Genomic DNA, 19412 nt, shown 5'->3' on the forward strand with positions numbered 1-19412 from the left:
GCTCATGAAGAGTATATCTAAAAGTGCAATATTTAATATTGTGTAATATTTCAAGCAATTAGTGTTAATGATTTCAGATTAAAATTGTCACTAGAGAAGCTGAACTTACAGCTGAAAAAAAGTGAATGTTAAAAACAATCATATAAAATGTATTCATTTAAATGTCTCTGGAAAAATTGGTTAAGTAGCAATTATGTGGTGCAACTTTGGGCCTCCTAAGGATTTAGGATAGAAATGCAAAAGGAAAATGACTAAAGTGAATGAAAGAAACATAAACTGCACACTTTTAGGGGAGAATGAATTCAAGGATTCAGAAAGGTAGTTGCAGAAGAATGACGCTTTCAGACTAACTTTGTCTTTTGGTTCTGTGTTACGTGGGTTCTGTCCTTTGATGTGAATGGAGAATGAACCTTAAAGGCTAGTCTACAGGCCAGTGTATGTGTCTGAGCAAGCCTCAGTGCTGGGCTCTGTGCACAGATCAGTCCCCTTAAGTAACATTTAATAGCCAGAATAATTCCAGTGTGCATAAACATATTTCAAAGGCATACATGAAATAGCTGAATATATTATAAAGAAAAGCAGAATTCCTTGTCTGAACCACAGACTTCTCCAAAATTCCAGTCAACCACTTACCACAAGTCAGACACTTAGCTTTGATGAATTTCAGACAACAATATACAGAAGACAGATGCTATTAACGGGTGCCTGAGGTAAACAAGGGAGTTTTGATATTTTTTTACCAAATTTGGGCTATTATCAGCTCTTCAGAAGTCATCTCTGCAGAGATGGTGCACTAATTGTTGCAGAGTTTTAGAGAAAATTGCATGACTGCAGCATCTTTGTTATTTATTTCAGGAAATAGTTGTAAAATATGGTGTGTGACCTATAAAGGGTGATCCAGCTTCCTTTGATTCTGTATTTTCTCAAAACCTCTAATTGCCATTCATTACCATTTGCTAAGAATTCAAAGTGAAAGAAGATTTTTTTGAGCTATCTAGAATCTTTCTAAATGTGGCTGAAAAGGATTAATAATTTCCCTGATCAACATTTCCACTCCCAACATGTTTGATCCCAATCCCAGTTTGGGGGGCTTATTTTGCTTGTGACTAAGCTTTCATGTAGTTAAACTAAGAACTCTGATATGAACATCTAATTTTGTAACCCTTTTGTTGAAACCCTTTTTTTGAGGCAAGTTCTGAACATTCACGTTTATTTGGCATTAACCCAAATCTGAACTTTAACATTGGTCTCATTCACAAACAAAAATTTTATCCCCTTTCAAGATCAAGACCTTTGCCACCACTTCCTCAGTCACCAGTAACAGTTCTCATAAATATCAGTGTGCTGTGAATTGTGATACAAAAGTAACCTTAGTTTAAATCTCACAGCGCAGAAGTAATTTAATAAGAAGGTAATTGTCACTGGGACAATCCAATTTTCACATGGGAAAGAGTGAGTTCTTTCCCAAGAAAACAAAGCACTTAAACTTCTTCCTTTGAATATAAAAAATTAGCAAGGGGTTTTCTCATGCTATCATGTTCTCTTACAAACTTCTGACACAAAAAATATTTCTGGCATTTCTTCAGCTGCATAGATTGGCAAAGCTAAAGAAGAATAAATGGGTGAATTAAGAGACAGAGGACAGCAGTTTGCTGCTGCTTTTTGACAATATACCTCTCTTTCAGACCCTCAGAAAGTTACAAATATACACACTCCCCAAGTTCTTTGTATTGGTATCCTGAAGAAAAACATCTGAGAAGACCTCAAGACCCTACAATATCTGTAAAATAGGCTTAACCCCACCGGCAAAACACAAGGTTACAGTTAAGTGGTCACTTTGCAATTGAATTCCAAGCTTTTGCAAGAAAAAATAAAAATCAGTTCAGCTTTCTGTCCTGCCTTTTTTAGTCTTCGTTGGCCAGCTCTGACATTTGTAGGGTTGCATAGAAGACCCTGATAAGCACTACACCTTCCCCAGGGATTGTGTTCAGCTGGATCCGCAATGGCTTTCTGGAACTTACTGGAAACCAGTTGTTGTACAAGGAGAACTTATGGGTAGCCCAGGCAAATAGATGAGAGAACAGGAACTTGTTAGAACCAGGAATCTGGGGAAGATTAAAGTAACCATGTAACCATGACCTGTATCAGATAATGATTTAGATATCTATTTTTTAAAAATAAGTTTGGAGTACAGCTATAAACAGAACAAAGTACAAAGTTACTAAGCAATTGTTTTCTGATCACCCCTGGTTTTTGAAATACTAAACTGTTATTAATATCATGTAAGTGAAAGTATAATTTTAGTCATTGTCTACTGTAAAGTTTTATAGAGGATTTACTATACAGTAGCAAATATCCATTAGAGTTTGTCGACAACAAGAGAGTGGATTGATTTTCAGTGCCTTCATAGTAATAATTTCTAGCTCTGTAATCTCATATACTCAGGGTGCTTATAGCCTATGAAACTCTGAATATTCTGATAAGAATGTAGAATAATATCTTGCTTACCTGAATATCGTCTTTGCCTAATATTTGGCATCTCAGAGAATCAGCTGAGTAGCCTAAACTAGATTGTAGGATTCAAGAGACCTCACTTACTTCTATATGTTTTGGGTTTATTTTCCCTATTGTTTTCTCATCCATCTTAGTTCTAGTGACTGTACTTTATGGAGAAGGGATGTGGTTTTCTCTGATTCTTGTCTACCCCCTCAGTATGCTGTATGCTTACTCGGAAAGTGTTTGAGTCACCGTCTCTGGAGATTATTAAAGGACATGTAGATGTGGTGCTTAGGGACATGGTTTAGTGGTGGACTTGAATGTGTTGCGTTTACAGCTGGACTAAATGATTTTAAAGGTCTTTTCCAACTGAAATTATTCTCTAACTAAACCAATTGTGTCATGCAAGTCATATGCAAGCACAAGTAGCATTCTGAGACTCTGTTCCAATGGTTTTGCTGCAGAGAACATTCTGCCTCTGAAAGGAATAGTGCTATTTTGAAGTTCACTGTTTCTAAACAAATTCAGTCTTATTAGAGAAAAGAGAGAGCTTATTCTCAGCTTCTCTATTTGTCACGAAATGTCTGCAGAAGAAAAACATGACTGTGCTATAACTTCTGCAAGTATGCAGCAGCCTTTATCATTCATTGCTACATCTGCCACACTGAGTCTAAGAAAATCTTTAAACAATTCTCCCAGGTCTCTTGGATGACTTGATAAAAATCTTCAGCTAGTGCATTGTTTTCTGATGAAATTAACCAGATGTAGCACCAAAATATTTAGGAGAGATTTCCAAATAGCTCTGCATGGAAACCACTCTCTGTCTATGCAGGAGCACAGGAAAGTTTTGCAGCACAACAAAGAACTAAACAAAAAACCACCCCAAATTATGTCTTACATTTTGCCCATCTTGACAATGGGATCATAATCTCATCTTGTTATGTCATATGTAGAACATCCCACATCCCATCACACAGAGTCTCCTCTTTCAGCCTCCATTCTTAATTTAACTCTTAATTTAATACATTTAGGCATTTTAACCATCTAAGACAACAATTTCTATTTCTCACCTGGAAGAAATAGGAGAGTGCTTTACGGGCTTTGATTTTTATGTGGTGCTCTGATACATTTGCCACTAAACGAAGTAGGTCCCTTCTGCAGTAGAGCAGATTAACTGGTGACACATTTAAAGTAGGTCTTATGTACCTGGCTTGATACTTTTTGTGTCTTGATCCTGTGTGTGCTTGTAGACACGAGAGTGCTTTGGTTCCATGAGATTCGATACAGTTGGTATATACCTCTCTATATCCTCTTGCTTTTCATACAAGAACTTCTCCCCACCTCTTTCTTTCTACCACCAACTCTGAAGTTCCATTTTTTATTTCTTGCCTCTTTATGGAGGTGTTCATAACCTAGTCGTGCTTCAGGGTACAGGGAAACAAATGACTCCATGTTGAATGCACCATATCTAAGATTTCCTTGATTCCTTTTGTCTTCTAATGGCCTCCTCCAGATATGAGACAGGTTGGAAAATATTTGTGTCTGGCACAGAATCTCATGTAAACTGCTAGCTTGAGCAAGATTACGAAAACCAGAATGGCAAATGCAGACTTTTCTGTTCCTACCTAGATATCTAAGTAATTTACCAGTTTCTCAGAAGCCGTAAGCACTGGGCTGATTTCAATAAGTTGCAGGCTATGACAAAGTCTTCCTAGATTTTGTCATTCAAGATATAAAAATGCTCAGGCAACTCCTAATAATGAGCCAACCAATATTTTTTTTTTAACTACTGTCTCCAGATAAACTTGTAATACTTCTGCATTCAAAAAATGCCAAATTTAAACCAATGTACAAAGCCTCTTCACAGTACAAATCAGAGTGCATGCATGCGTGTGTGCTTATGTTACTTGTAAATACATAGAAATATTAATAACCCCACAGAAATCAAGTGTAATCTAAAACTAAAGGAAAGGTCAGAAGCAGTTAAGCATTTATATTTTTAACAAAAAAAAAAAAAAAAAAAGACCTGCAAATGAATGATAACTTGGAAGTCTTCAAGTTAAATCTCATGGAAGAATTACAGTGTTAAGTAACCAGCTAAACCTATTCCCCTTGTATCAGGATTTTTTAATGATTTTTGTAGGACAAAAAAAAGTGAATAAGGGAAATTTTCTGTAATGTGTTAACTGGACTTGAAACACTCAGTGATGAATCCTCACCACCACCTCACCCCCACACACTCCCATACATGAATAATATGCAAATTGATTTAGGTATGATTAGCAAGGGCATTGTGTTGTATATTTTTAATAGGCTGTTTTTTCATTTATTGATGTCACAATCATATAAATGAACAGATATCTTATCTAAAAAGACTGAGTTCACAGTGCAACCTGTATTCTCAAAACTCCTCATTCACTAGGGTAGCATGAAAACCAGTTAGAACAAGAACTCCTATTTCTCACCTATTTCGAGTGTGCAGAGGTTTGTTTGTTTTAATCCTCATGTCTGTCTTAGGCCTGATTCAAAGCCCAGTGCAATTGTGGGAAGAGTTGCATTAATTTCAGGAGGCTGCTCAGTACTACTATTGCTCTGTCTTCAGGTATTGCAGGGTAACTCAGTAATAGACTTTACATAGGTAGTAGGCATTACCTAGATTCTATGTTTTCACTGGTGAACTGGAGGACAAATTAGGCTTCATATTAATTCTTCTTCCATCATTCCCTTTGCACTGTATTCAGTGCAGTGTAAAACAGAAACTATTTGGTTTGCTTTCCACCTGTAAAGAATTCCTTGCTTCCATGTTTGACATGCACTAAATGATAAAGACATATAAAGTGTAAGTATGCAAACAGATCCACTTATTGGTGTATTGGTAAAACACATGCCAACAAACACTTATCAAAGCTAAATTTCATGTCACTGATGCTGATTTAATTGATGATTGATAAAATGGTCTCTATTTTTCCTCCTTTCAGTCTTTGATTTATAGTGTAATAGAAAAGCAACAAGAAGATCACTGAAGTATTTTCTTGTTGATTTAGCACAAAATTACTAGATCTGAAGTCGTTTTTCAACAATATAAAAATGGAGCATCAGTTACCAATCACTCATATTCACATCACAGTTCTATTTAATTACATATTTTTCCAGTCTGATAATTAGTGTTCAGATTACTGTCATAATATTCTCCACAAAGCAGAAGTCTTTCCACTCATAGCAAACAGAAATAGCATCCAATAAAGGTAAAAATATGCTTTTTTGCTTACTTTATAAGTCATAATCATTAAATTATAGTCATAAAAGGTGACTTTAGAATAATTACAATGCTAATTTAGAAAATATCAAGAAGAACAAAGCTGGAAAGTATCTGAATATTGTTTATGTTGGAAAGAGCATGATTAATTACATTATGTTTAACGTTACATTTTTCCACACAGTGAACAGAAATTACATTCATATTGTGCTCTGTGTCTCTATGGAATTTGATTTTGGCAAATTTCTGTAGTCATAATCCTGATATGATGCTAAATCAGGAATGCCTACTGGGAGTTGGGTGTCATCAGACTAGCTACTGTAATCAAGCATAACTCCAAAGACAGAGAGCTGGGTTTCATACATTATTCATACTTTATGAAATTGTATTGAAAGTATAAGATAATTGTCTTGTACATTGGATAAAATGTACCATTTTGAGCTGGTTAATTATACATTTGGTTTTGCTTCTCTTAGTTGCTGGAACTAGTGCCACCACTTATTTGCATTAATATTGCAGGAAAATTGGCATAATTCTAATGTAGTAATGGCAGCCTGAGAAGTCTATGTTTTCCTTTAATAGTTACCCATGGTAATAGGGCATTGGCTAGAAAGTGGTCCTGATTGACTTTGTTTAATAAAGAGCTGTTCTGTTTCAAGAACAACCACTTCAGGAATGACTACTACCTGCCATCCCTGCTGAGTTAACACAGCTGTGCAGCAATGATTCCTCGGATTATTTTGCACCAAGGTTTTTGAGTGATTTTCCATTTCATCAATAGTGAATTGCTAAATTTCATTATCAAAACAACATCTCTGCTAGACAGTTTACTCAGCTGCCATGAAACATGGAAAACTAGAATGCTAAAAAAGCCCTAAAAATACTAAATAGTCTATGGGTTGAGTATGTGTTTAGGCAAAAAAACAGCTGTAGAAAGGAAATTACTACTAAGGAATGCTTTTGTTTGGATTAAACTAGCTTTGAACATGAAAGATGTCAAGCTTTTGCAATGGAAATCGGGTTAAGTTCAGGAGACTGTATCTGTGAAGAGCATATGGGTTTGGAAGACCTTGGGAAAAGTCAGGCAAATTGAGAAGCTGCACCTCACTTCTAGTGCTGAAATCTCCTTGTTCCTGTAACTTATCAGTTGGGTATATTTGGATTTTGTGTTCTCTGTCATTTTTCAGCACATTTTATTCTTTTCCCAAGAGTGCAGCACTATTCCTGCAAGCACTCTGCTCTACAGAGGGAGACATATTTTTTGCCTAGAAGTAGAAAAGACATTAGTTTTGTTAAGACAATATGTTATTCAGAAATTGTTTTTCTAATGTAGTTGTATTTTTTACATTTCTCTGAGGATAGAGTAGTGAAAATCACAATTAGGACATTACATAGAAAACAAGGTCCTCTGAAAACTTCACTTTTATGAGCATAACTTATTTGTCTGTTTAACAGGAGTTAAAAAGCACATGTATACTAGTGCTACTGAATATATTTGGAAAAGCTGAGTCAGTGATCTAGAGTTCTTGTAAGGAAAATGAGAAGAAAAGCTATTCTCTCAACAGCAAGTGTGAATGTGTAGGATGAATAGCTGCACGAATACATGAGCATGTCTCCTCACCTGTGGTGCGTAGGCCTATGTTATTTTTTCAATTTTCAGTCTGTCCTATATATTAGTTCAAATATGATTTATTACAGTAATCTTACTGGGGTTTTTCTGGTCTCTAGGTCTTGTGTCTTATGTGAAAAAGGAACAGGGTGCTTTACCTTGTCATTGTGTTTTAATGTTCTCTGCCTGCAAACCCTCCAATGAGTAGGACTCTAATCATAGAATCAGAGTGGTTTGTGTTGCAAGTGGTTTGTATTTTTTAGCCAGAAAAGACAAGAATGAGTAATTTAATGCCATCTGAAATATATAGCATTAATATAAGATTTTAATTCTGTCCAGCTGGCTTCAGATCAAGAATACCAGGCAAAACTCAGCCAGCTCTTTCCATAAATGATCCCTTTCTTGTGTGGGTACTCCAGCTTGCCTTGTCAATTGTATAAAAATCTTGCCTCTAAAATCCAAGTTTTCCTTCTCAAAGAAATTATGAGCATCTTGACACAAGAGTGTCAGGAAGGAGGTGGTGCCCTGATGGCCCTAGCAGGGGATGTTTGGAGTGGGATATTCTCTCCCCTCCTTAATCACAGGGGACCGCACTGGTACAGATAGGGGTCTGCACAGTCTGGTAATCAGCAGATGCTTCCAAAGAGGGAACCTACAGGGAAGGGGGGAGTGACTCAATCCCCCTGAAGGTATTAAGAGAGAGCACAAAGTTAGTTTTGAGTACCAATTGCTTCTGTACAAAATTTTTGCTGTGCAAATTAAAATAGGTGTTACACTTAGCAGTCTACACCCTTTTCAAAAGGTGCCCTTTGCTTCAGCTGTACTCAGCCAAAAGAGGTATGTGGGAAAAGGGACTGCAGTAGGGACTGTGTGTGATGTAAAACAGTGGCTAGAAGTGAAAGGCAAAAACACTCTTGGAGAAATACAGGATTTAAGAGAGCAAGGAAATGAATGCATCCACTTCCATTTTGCCATGCCTGGATAAAACAGAAAGGATGCATTAAACCCAAATTTATTCTCATACTCTTTAATTGGTTTCTTTTGTTTGAGTTGATTAAAGTAATTGCAATGTATTGCTAATATGGATATTAAATTCTTGAAATCTTAAATAAAAAGGAAGGGGTAAGTACTTTCTAGAAATACTCTGCTTAATGCTGCCCTCAGACAGCATTTTTTATCCATTGGGCCTTCAAAATAAAAATTATAACATTATGTGCAGAGAACATTATATTCAGAAATTGCCAGGTCTTCTCACACTTTGCACAAGGCAACTTGGCATTAAAAAGACACACAAGCACTTGAAGACATGGGAGTACATAGTGAAAAAATATAGTGTTATTCTTGTCAATAATGATATGTGCTCCAAAATTATAAAAGTGACTAAAAAAAGTAGCTAAATTTCATTTGCAGGCATGTTCTCAAAAATGTTTTCATTCTATTAACATTGTTTGCTGATGATAGCAACAGGACTTGTAGACTGTTTTCTTTGTAAAAGCATTTCGGGTTTTAATAATTTAGGCATAATTCAAGTATCCTTCATTCTAGGAAAGTTACAATGTTTTCTGATCTAAACATATGGATATATTCAAATTTAACTAGCTTCTTTATCACACCAGTGAGGATACAAATTAAAAGAAATATTGTTTTTTCCAGTTCATGACCTAAACTATTTCCTCCTTGTGTGGAGAGATGTTAAAAATAAAATCCCCAGACAAAAAACATCTCAAGTTTTTATTTGTGATGCATGCCTGAATTGCCCTATGCAAATGCCTTAAGGCAGAAATTAAGGTTGTAAGGTCTTTCTTTGACCAGACACTTCTGATGCCCAAGTTTTGACTTCATAATGGTAAAGGTAGGATTTCTGTATAATTCTATAAATGTGATTTATATTTTTGGATTCTAATTTGGAAGTTAAATAGCTATCAGTGGGAAATAATGTGAAAGACCGAAAACAAAGAAAATACTTCGTTTTCAAAAGAAAACAAATTAATTGCTGATACCCTGATGGTTATAGATCATATCATACTTCAGTAATAAAATCTCAGAATATACACAAAAAAGAGATACAAAAAAGATTAAAAAGATATAAAGGTCTTGGAAATTCATTGGAGAATATCAAGGCTAAAACTGTCTAAACATAAATTGATCTTATAATAATAATTGTTCTACGTGTTGTGATAAATTTCCAAATCAAGGTTAGCCTTTTTTTATTTTTATCTCTTAATTTTTTGTATAATTCTTAGACTTTCATGTATACAAATTGATACTGCCCCAGCAAAACAGGTGTTTAGTAAGTTGTAAAAACAGAAACTATATTTAAAATGTTAAATTTCTCATGTTTATGTGAACAGCAGCCAGAACCACAAGGTTAGGACTTCTAAACAGAATAGCTAAATTCCATAATGATAATATTATTGTTTTCTGAAAGCAGTGTTTCCCTGCAAAGACAGCACATTGTGTCAAGCCTGAGTATCACTTTGAGCAATATTTTGCCACCTCTTCATTTCAGTAGATTCTTCTCCAGCATTCTCAATCTGCTGCATGCAAAGCAAGTTTATACTTTTTAGCAGGATGAATCAAACAATTTGCTCGGGGAAAATTCCAGATTTTTTTTTGTCTTTGAGTTAAATGCCTCATATCTTTCTAGCCTGAGAAAAAAACAAAAAAAAAAAAACGAAACCAACCACAAAACAAACGAACTAAAAAACCCCACCCAGCCACCACCCCTTCCTCTGTTGTGGTGTGGAAACAAATTTCTGGTTTTTAAGTGTAAATTTTAGGTTGAGTAGTCTTTACAGTGGTGTATTTCCAACCAAAACCAATAGAAATAAAGACACAGTTAGGGGACTGTGTAGGAAGCTAGCTTAGTAACAGCACTGGCATCCTCTGGGTGTGTAAACTGGCGACAGTCTTGCTCGCCATGGTGAACGTAGCCCCTGCCAAAAAGGAGGTCATGTCTACTCTGTTAGCAGACACTCAGCTGCTTCACTGGGCTTTCTGTACACATGCAGATTAGATGAAATAACTGTTCTGACATTTGTAAACCTCAGGTATCAATTTAACATCAGTTAAAGTGAAGATACATGCAGTGGCAATGAATCATTTGGGACTCTGTGAGTTTTTTTGAATGAAAGTGAAACTTAACCTATTTAATTGATTTCCAAGGTATTTTGAAGTGATATTCTGTCACAATTACTCTAAACTCAATTCAAATTCATCAGGGGATCCAGCAAATTCAGCAGCTTTGTCAGAATCCCAATGCAAAATATCAAGTTGTAATGTAAAATGAAGTGCACACTTTCCCTGGGTTTGACCTTTGCACTGTAGATTGTTCATAACTCTGCTATGGACAGACAGATTTGTGTTTCTGCTTTTCTAAGATTTAGTTAAGTAACCTTCACCTCTATCTTCACCTAAAGATCATGTAGATCGTGGTTTATATTACTATTTTATCTATACGTATAATTTAATTCTAGCAGGAATCATTTAATTCATGTTTTGCAATGCCTTTGATGCAGACTATGAAAATCCTGCTAATGGAATCCTAACGAGAGAAGTCTCTGTAAAGTCTGAAAAACAATTTAGTGACTATAAAATAAAATGCTAATTTGGACACTTATATTTCCTACTTATTGGGCACAATGATGCAATTGTAACATCTTTGCATCCGTTTCTTGAGAAGGATCTATAAGGATATTATTTCAAGTGAGTTAATGGAACTTCCTATTTTCTAATTTTCTATTGTGAAAATCCATAGAGGAAGCAGTAAGGGTTTTCGTATTCCTGAATTTTGAGACAGGTTAGTTAGCTAACTTCTGTGTTAAGTCTCTATATAAAAGGGAAAGGGAGGAACTCCTTGAGAGCATTATTTAATCCATCTAACTGAACATCTTGCTTTGAGTTGCACTTTTGAGGGTCTGCTCTGTCTCCTTTTTCTATGGAATATAGGGAAATTAGCTGCATGAACTGGGTGTTTGAGGCTGTGATGTGAATACCCCTCATCCTTCTCCCTTTCCAGTCAGAGGATCTTTGATGCTGTGATCACTATTACCATGATGTACCTCATGTGTATCAAGAATTTCCAACCAAGACAGAAATCTCTGCTATGAATTAACAAAACAGAGTTACACTAATGACTTCCACAAAGAAAAGAAGTTGTGGTTATCCTCAGCTGGAAAATGGCCTCTTTGAACTACTTCTCTTCTGTTTCCATCACAGATTAACCCTCATCATTTGTATTTGTACCATCAAATTCATTAAGTTGGGGTGAATATTTTGAGGAGTATTTAGAATCAGTAGCTGTTTTAAAAGTATGTGTATCGAGGTAATGATGCATTTATTCCAAACAATTGTGCTTTTTAAAAAATTTACTTGCTATCATGGATGTGTATTAAATATTTGTATAACATATTTTCCTAATAGTACATCAATACTCAGTAAACTGGTTACACAAAGTAGTATTTAAAAAAAAAAAATCTGCTTATTATTCAGTGTGCTTTCTTGGCAAATTAAGAAACAGAGCTTTCAAAATTTAAGGTCATTCTTTCCAACTAAAATCATTTCAGATTTATCAGTTGTATTTTCTGCTCCATAGGAAATAACAGAAGATCGGGATCGTTCACGGCTGGATTCAATGGTGCTGTTAATTATGAAACTGGACCAACTTGACCAGGATATTGAAAATGCTCTCAGTGCAGGCTCTTCTCCATCCAGCACCCCAACATACAAACGGAGGCATATACCTGTAAGCCAGTTTGCTCAATATTTTCTTGTTATTCTAAGTAGAATCTTTTTACTTCAACTTTCTCTTTCAGTCTTCACATTTTTCAGCTCCTTGGTTTAGAACTAAAGCTCTTTTCATAAAGAATTTGACTTGTATTTTTGTTTATATATATACGTTTTGAAGGCAATAATATTGGCATCCGTTATTTCCTCTTGGCATCCTTTCATAAATGAGAGCTTCAGAACTCCCAGGTGAAACAGAGGGAGATCAACAAGATTCAGAAAATGTCTGACTCTCTAATTATCACTTACTGTAAATGCAGAGTCAGCACAGACTCAGGACCACACCAGTCTCAGAAGACAAGTATGTGTCATTTGACATTACATAGAACTGAAAGTAATTCTGAGCTACACGTCTTATTTTCTGCTAGTGGGAGACACAAAATCCTCTGTCACTCAAAGTAAGATTCTGGACAGAACCTGAATTATTTAAATTAGGGGCTTTTTAATTACTTAAAAGGATCATTCTTTGCAGAGAGTAATCCAAAAGGAGATGGGACAGCTCACAAACATAACTGATGCATTCTTTCTTTTCTGTAAAGTGTTTACACATATAACTGAAGAACATGAAATGGCTGATCCAAGGTATTCTTGTGCAGGCTTCCTGTTAATTTCACCCACATGTGCTGCAGCTGCTTTTCAGTTCAAGAAACCTGAGAAACACTGCCCCAAGATCTCTTGACTAACATTCGTATCATTTGTTTTGGTTAGTGATATTTTCTTTTAAATAACAAGGAATTTCTCCTTTGAAAGCCAGGCATCATTATTGCTAAGTGAGTGATCTGTAGGTGAGAAAAGCTGTATTTCAGTGGGTTTGATCAGCTAAAAATTATATAATATGTCATTTTTAGAGGAAATCACATAATTTCACTTTTCATTGTTAAACATTTTCCTCCTGGATATCAATGTTCTCACAGTGCCTCGTTAAACACTGATGACACAGGAAACCTGAAATACAATGTCAACATCTGTTCTCTATATCTCATCAATCCATGCCAGCATTTTAGCTAATTTCTTACAGCAATAAAGGGAGTGGAGGCAATGTGTATAAGTAACCCTGCATGATAATCAGAGGTGGTACCACTTACCGTGCTGCAAAAGCAGCCCTGCAGAAAGACAGCTTGCATCAAACATGGAATATATGCTACTATGGACAATGACTTCCTAGGAATTTTTGAACCTTTGATTGTTATGGACCAGAAGATCAAAAGATCTTGTTTTCAAGATATGTAGGTATTGAGTTCAGGCTCATATTTAATTTATAATAAGAAATCATTTGAGTAATGTAAAAACCTGGGTAATAGGGCAAGGATCATGGTTCTGCACTGTGGCAGCATAGCTCTGCTAACCAGAAATTTCTGAGGGCAGCTGTAGCCAAACTGACTGCTGCAGAGACTGTTCCATGGCTCTGCTGCATTTCCCAGTGCCTCACATTGCCGTCAACTCACTGGCAGGAAATATGACTCAAATACATGGTCCTACCTAGAGCGCAGCTTTGTGCCTAATTTCTAAGCCTTTTCAGAATACCACACACTTGTGTACATGGCATAGAGGCGCCTGTCTAAATGGCATCTTTGGTTTTGCAGACCAGACACTTAACTGGAATTAATGAATCAAAGGGTGCTGTATCTTTTCAGCTCAGGAGCAGAACCCCTGAGATGTCTCTGCCCCGTATTTCACCTATTCTAGGAACCTGGCATTAGGCAACTGAGACTTTTTCTGCACAGAGTTTTCTGGGATTTAGAGTTCAGGGAGGGTTTTGTGTACTGTATAGCTGTATTCATGCAGGCTGTACCTCAGCTAATAATCCTGACAGTATAGGTCTGGTTTTACACATAGCCAGGTCTTTGCCAGACATGCGTCACAATTTATCTGCAAACAGTATAATCCCCTGCTCTCACTCTATGCAGTAAATCAAGCATGTGCTAAAGTTTTACTTCCTCAACAATAAAACATGCTATATATCTTCCTTTTGTTTCTCAGAAAGAGGAATGTAATCAGTGTCATTAAGAGTAAGGACATTTTAACCAGAAATAGTATTTGGCTGATAAGTGTCTGGTGATTCAAAAAAACTAAGGAGCTGTACCTCTGAATTGTATAAACTGCTGAATGGTGATGTCATTTCATCTGCGTAATGGTTTACAGATGTTCACTAGCTTGCAGCGCTGCAGAGACAGAAGGTGGGAGCACACAGGAAATACTGAATATCAGAGAAAAATGTCAAACTTCTGCAGCCCTTAACTGAATTTTCTTACCTTGCATTCTACCATTTAGGGGAATTATAGCTTTGATGTTAGTAGTGATTTATAATTTCAGAACAGCAGCTAATGCAAAGCACCACATTGAAAAAGACAGCAAGCATATATATTTAAGTGAGCTTGCCTAAATATTTCCATTATTTAGCAGAACTATGTTTTTATTTCACATTCACAAAAGAGACTTGCAATATTTTTCTACAGGATGTTGAATCTGGTTCTGAAAGTGGAGTTGATGTTGCTTCAGTAAATCACTCACAAACAAACTTGTCTTCTAACATCCATGCTCCTGACCTAGCATCTCCCTCTTCAGTAGCCAGCTCTGGAGCTAAACCAAAGGCTGGGGTGAGTGCAAAGGTTATATTTTTTTAAACTTCTCTCATGATTCCAGATTGGAAGTGAAATTTAAAAATAGTATACTATTCATTACTTGGGTTGCACTGCAGAATGTGTGTGACACTGAGGAAAAAAAATGCAAGTTGTCTCAAAGGGCCATTTTAGTGGCAAATAATACTAGAAGTTTCACATTTAAAAACACCCTATTAACAGTTGATTATTGAAATTAGCTGAGTTTTTATATGAGAAAATAATTTAAAGGAGCTATGCTCTTTAGAAAGATAAGTTTTTCTGAAGTGGTATCACTCAGAACATTTCCTAAATCTCATGAAGGACGCAGCCAGAGAAAAATTGTGGCTGATTTATGATGTCCAAACCCAGTCATCCTAGTTCTCTCGGAGGTACCTACTACCCTACTGGTGTGAGAATGTCATTCTAAGGCAAAATTTGGCAAGTGGTTCCAGACTCTTAGGATCAGAGGGGAGCCTTGGAGCAAGCAGACACTTTTCTGCAGGTACCAGTGCATGATAGGCGGTGAGGAAGGGCTGGCCTGAGAGCTCAGATACGGCAAGGAGCCTCTTTCTATATCCATTCATAGATACATATAACTATGAGAAGCATGGTTCTTTCTTTTGCTGTTTTCCATCTTCTGAAGAATTCTTCATAATGCTTCAGCCATCAATATGTGCAGAAATGCTTGGATGTCCTAGAAACTCCTGACATGCTATCTGTTCCCTCTTGAAGTTGCTGTTTCCACTGCCTCAAGAAGCACAGAAATCTAGACTCCTCTAAGCTCTGCCTGTCCTGAAAAGTGTTAGCATAACTCCTGCTCCATCTGTTCACTTATTGAAAAGCTTCTGGTAACCAGACCAGCAGAAAATCTGGGATAAAATATTAAAATAAAAAGTGTAGTTAGCATAAATATATGTTTAGAACAAGTCTATAAAAAGTAAAACAGAGGCCACCTGTCATTTACTGCACTGCAATAATAGCAAGTTAACTAATGCCTTTGATTGTGGCTAACAGAAGTTCTAATAAACATTTACATTTGGGATTGTTCACTTGTACAAAAATAAATTCACTTGTAATTTATCATCAGTGCATAACTATAGCAAATAGAGAGCTCTGCACTCTGTCACTGCATACATAGCAGAACAAATTCTCAAATAAGTACATATGTTAAGCTAGAAGGTAATATTCCATTTTACCAGATCCTGAGAAGCACACAGACACTTTCTCACTTTTTAAGGTATTAAACATCCCTTTTAAATGTTGGCTTCTTTGGTAATATTTGGGGAACTCTTAACACCTGGCTTTGCAGAAGCATGGGTCACTTCCTATAATATTATGTGTTAATTCAGCTTCAGCAAGCATTTATTTGACTTTTGCTGTGATTAATGTATTATGCTGCATATATATGCAGTTATTTTATTCTATAATTTTATAATTTTTTTATGAGTGAAGTTAAATTTTCTACAAACATAGCTCTCTTCTAAAGCTTTGCAGGCTGCAACTCCTCACACTCTGCAGCAATCTGTGATGGCCTCTGAAAATCCACACAGTGTGGTGTTCTGACTATAAAGGAGACTGTAGGTTTTGGGGCCTGTGGAATTTTGTTTTGTTTTGGTTTTGTTTTTCTGGTTTTTATTTGGATTCTGTTTGGGATTTTTTTGTCAGACTAGCTATAGGAATAAAATTTTTCTACATTTGAAACTCAGGGAGCTACTTTTTAAACGTAATGGACTGTTTCAAAGATTTTACTCCCTTTCTGGCATTTGTAACTGCAGATCTTCAAGGATTTCAGATGCTTAGTCTCCAGGGACAACTTCTTTTGTTGTGTTTATTAATAGTATGTAAATAGGAGTACAAGGGCGATTAGTTACATTACGGAATGATATGTAGTATTTTTAAACAAACTATAGCAAACCATTTACCACATCAAAATCAGACTGTAAAGCTAAAACACCACATCATATGCAGACTGGGGAGTGGGAATACTAAGGCAGGGCAGGGAGATATGAGCTTGGATCTAGTTCCTGATAAAGAGCTTGTAAAAGGTATTACCTACACAAGATATAACTTATAGATAGAAAATTTGTGTACAGACAAACTACATCCATTCATGTTCATTCAGCTTTCTATGGATTTAGTCCAAACGATTTCAAACAGCATCACAATGTGTTGGGATATCCATAAGCACAATTTGGTTTGATAATCCTAGTGGAAATGATTCACCCCTTGGTTTATGGAAAGCAGGACATTTTAAATTTTCATGAGTAGATTTTATGAAATGTGAAACAAGAATTGTATTTAAAATTCAGTATCAATTACAATTTTCTCTGCAAATTAATAATAGATATTATTTTAAATAAAATTAAGATTATGTGTGTACATTTTCATGCATAAGTTATTTAATATTTCATGAAGGTTCACTTCTGGATAGCCAAATCCATTCCTGTGTACAGTACATACCCATATATATAAGCATACACCTGCATGCACACACACACACACACACACCCCCCTGAACTCCTTCCTGAATACAGGCATGACAAGGAAGAGCAGGATTCTCCACAGAGCATTATGGAAAGGCTTTTCTGTGATTCTGCAGGGTGCATTATGAGGGCCTTTGATATGCAGATGTACTTGGGATTTCAGGCTTGTGAGAAGCATACAGCTGACTAACCTCCATCCTAAATTTAGGATGCCACCATTATATCCCATGGACACGGGTTAAATAGCATCATGTGACCAATAGGGTGTTTGAGTCACAAGTGGTATGTGTTTGGAAAGGTGCATATATGGACAATGCTTTTGAAAGTAAGGATTAATGTGACTGAACAGATACATTTCCCACATAACTTAGGATGGGATACTAAGAAATGTTTTTGGCATCCTTATATTACTTATGATTACAGAGTAAAAAAAATTCATGCTTCTATAATTTGCACATCTTTATGGTTTGGGGGTTTATTAATCAGTTTCCAAAACAGACAAAGATTTTTGTATATTAACACTTGAGGATATACATTTGGTTAGCAGTAATCACATGAGAGTTGAAATCAGCTTAAAAAAATAAGAAATCAACAGTCTTTTGCCCTTGTGGCCATGAGAAACAGTGGGAAAAGGGAGTGTCTTGTCTGGATTTGGAGAGAAAGGAATGTAAATATTCTACATGTCATTGCCTTCTACAAACCAATGCTATACATATGGACACTTAAAATATTCTTAAATGTAAAGACGAGAATTTATTTATTTTTAAATTTGGTTTGATTATTATAGAAACAATATGTGGCTACAGTATTTAAAATGTAATTTAGTAACTAAAGGCAAGTTGCCATATCCTTCTCCAATGTCCAGTTAAAAGCTAACCACTTAAGGAATACTTGAATCAATTATCATTGTCCTTTTTTTTTTTTTACTTCCTCTGTACAAAAAATTGGCTAAAGGACAACAGCAACTAAGGCCTAAAAGTTGTGGCCAAAACTTTGTCCTTGAACATCTGCTCTGCAAAGTATTTCTTTTCTGTTCAGGTAAAAAAAACCCAGCCATGATTATTTTCTACTCCTTTTTTTGGCAGTCTTATCCCTCCTGCTTCAACAGTCCCCAAGTTAACCTTAATCACACTGTACAAAGGTAATCAGGCATCTATTATCACCAGAATAGCTGGTACCTAGGAGCAGATTGTTTTTCAGATTAGCTATAATGACTCATTTAAGATGCATTCAATTCTCACAGTGATTTAAGACATCAGTTATGCCTGCAAGTATAAAATTACCTAGTCTGTCTGAGCATGGGAATGGGCTTCAGGCATAGCTGCTGGTATCACTGAAGCCTTGGATGAGCTTGAGTCCACTTTCACAAGTCTTGTTGCTGGATTGGGAGAAAAACTTGTGTTATCTAGATGACAGATTTGCAAATGTTTAATCTATATGCACTAAAAGAATTTAACCAAATATGCTTTTGATTCATATTATGTTTTAAAATTTGAACTTTTTAAAGAAAGCCAAATCATTCTGTGAAAAATAACTTTGAGATTTGTAGAGTAAGAAAGAGTTCGAGTTTCTTGCTAATTAACTACACTGGTTTTTAATTATAAAAGAAGCCGAAATTTATTGTAAGTACAAGGAAACCTCTGTTTCAAATTAAATATTCATGAAGGAGAATTATCAGAATTATTTCAAGGGTTTGCAATGTTCACATTTCCTATTGCATTAGTTTTTATAGTAAATTTGATGAACTATGAGGTATACATACAGAATATGTCAGTGCATTTGTGCTGACAAATCTTTAGCAGGGGGTCATACAATTTGCAAGGTGATAGATTTTGGTCTCTGAATCATACTTTTATGTAATATTTGCTTATTTGTCAAAGTCCTCATATAACTTTTCTAAATTTTGCTGCCATTTTAGTATTCCTTGAATTCTTATTTTACTCATTCAGGCAACACTGAAAGTTATTCTGGTGAGCATCAAGGAGAAAGACTCTTACTGTCCAACATTAATTCAAATAGTGTTTCTTTAAAACTTGATAATTTTTATGAATGCAAGGTGAGTAAAGACTTCTCAGGACATGATCAAGTTGATTAATTTGGTATTGTTTTTCATATCTATGCTTAAAAGAAAGTATTTTAGAAAACAAGGTAAGGTAATTAATTATGAGATTAACTTTTCACAC

General features: G+C 35.7%; 1 protein-coding gene across 3 annotated transcripts in view; it reads left to right on the forward strand.

The window, feature by feature from the left end:
* The window catches only part of DLC1 (DLC1 Rho GTPase activating protein), a 220992-nt gene that overhangs the window by 41901 nt on the left and 159679 nt on the right, over positions 1-19412 (forward strand). For all 3 annotated transcript variants that reach the window (XM_010401619.4, XM_019287155.3, XM_010401623.4), the window contains 2 exons: positions 11956-12105; positions 14603-14743. In XM_010401619.4, the coding sequence (XP_010399921.3) occupies positions 11956-12105; positions 14603-14743 (291 nt within the window). The remainder of the gene's footprint in view (positions 1-11955; positions 12106-14602; positions 14744-19412) is intronic.

This window comes from Corvus cornix, chromosome 4 (assembly GCF_000738735.6).
Source record: "Corvus cornix cornix isolate S_Up_H32 chromosome 4, ASM73873v5, whole genome shotgun sequence".
NCBI classification, from domain to species: domain Eukaryota; kingdom Metazoa; phylum Chordata; class Aves; order Passeriformes; family Corvidae; genus Corvus; species Corvus cornix.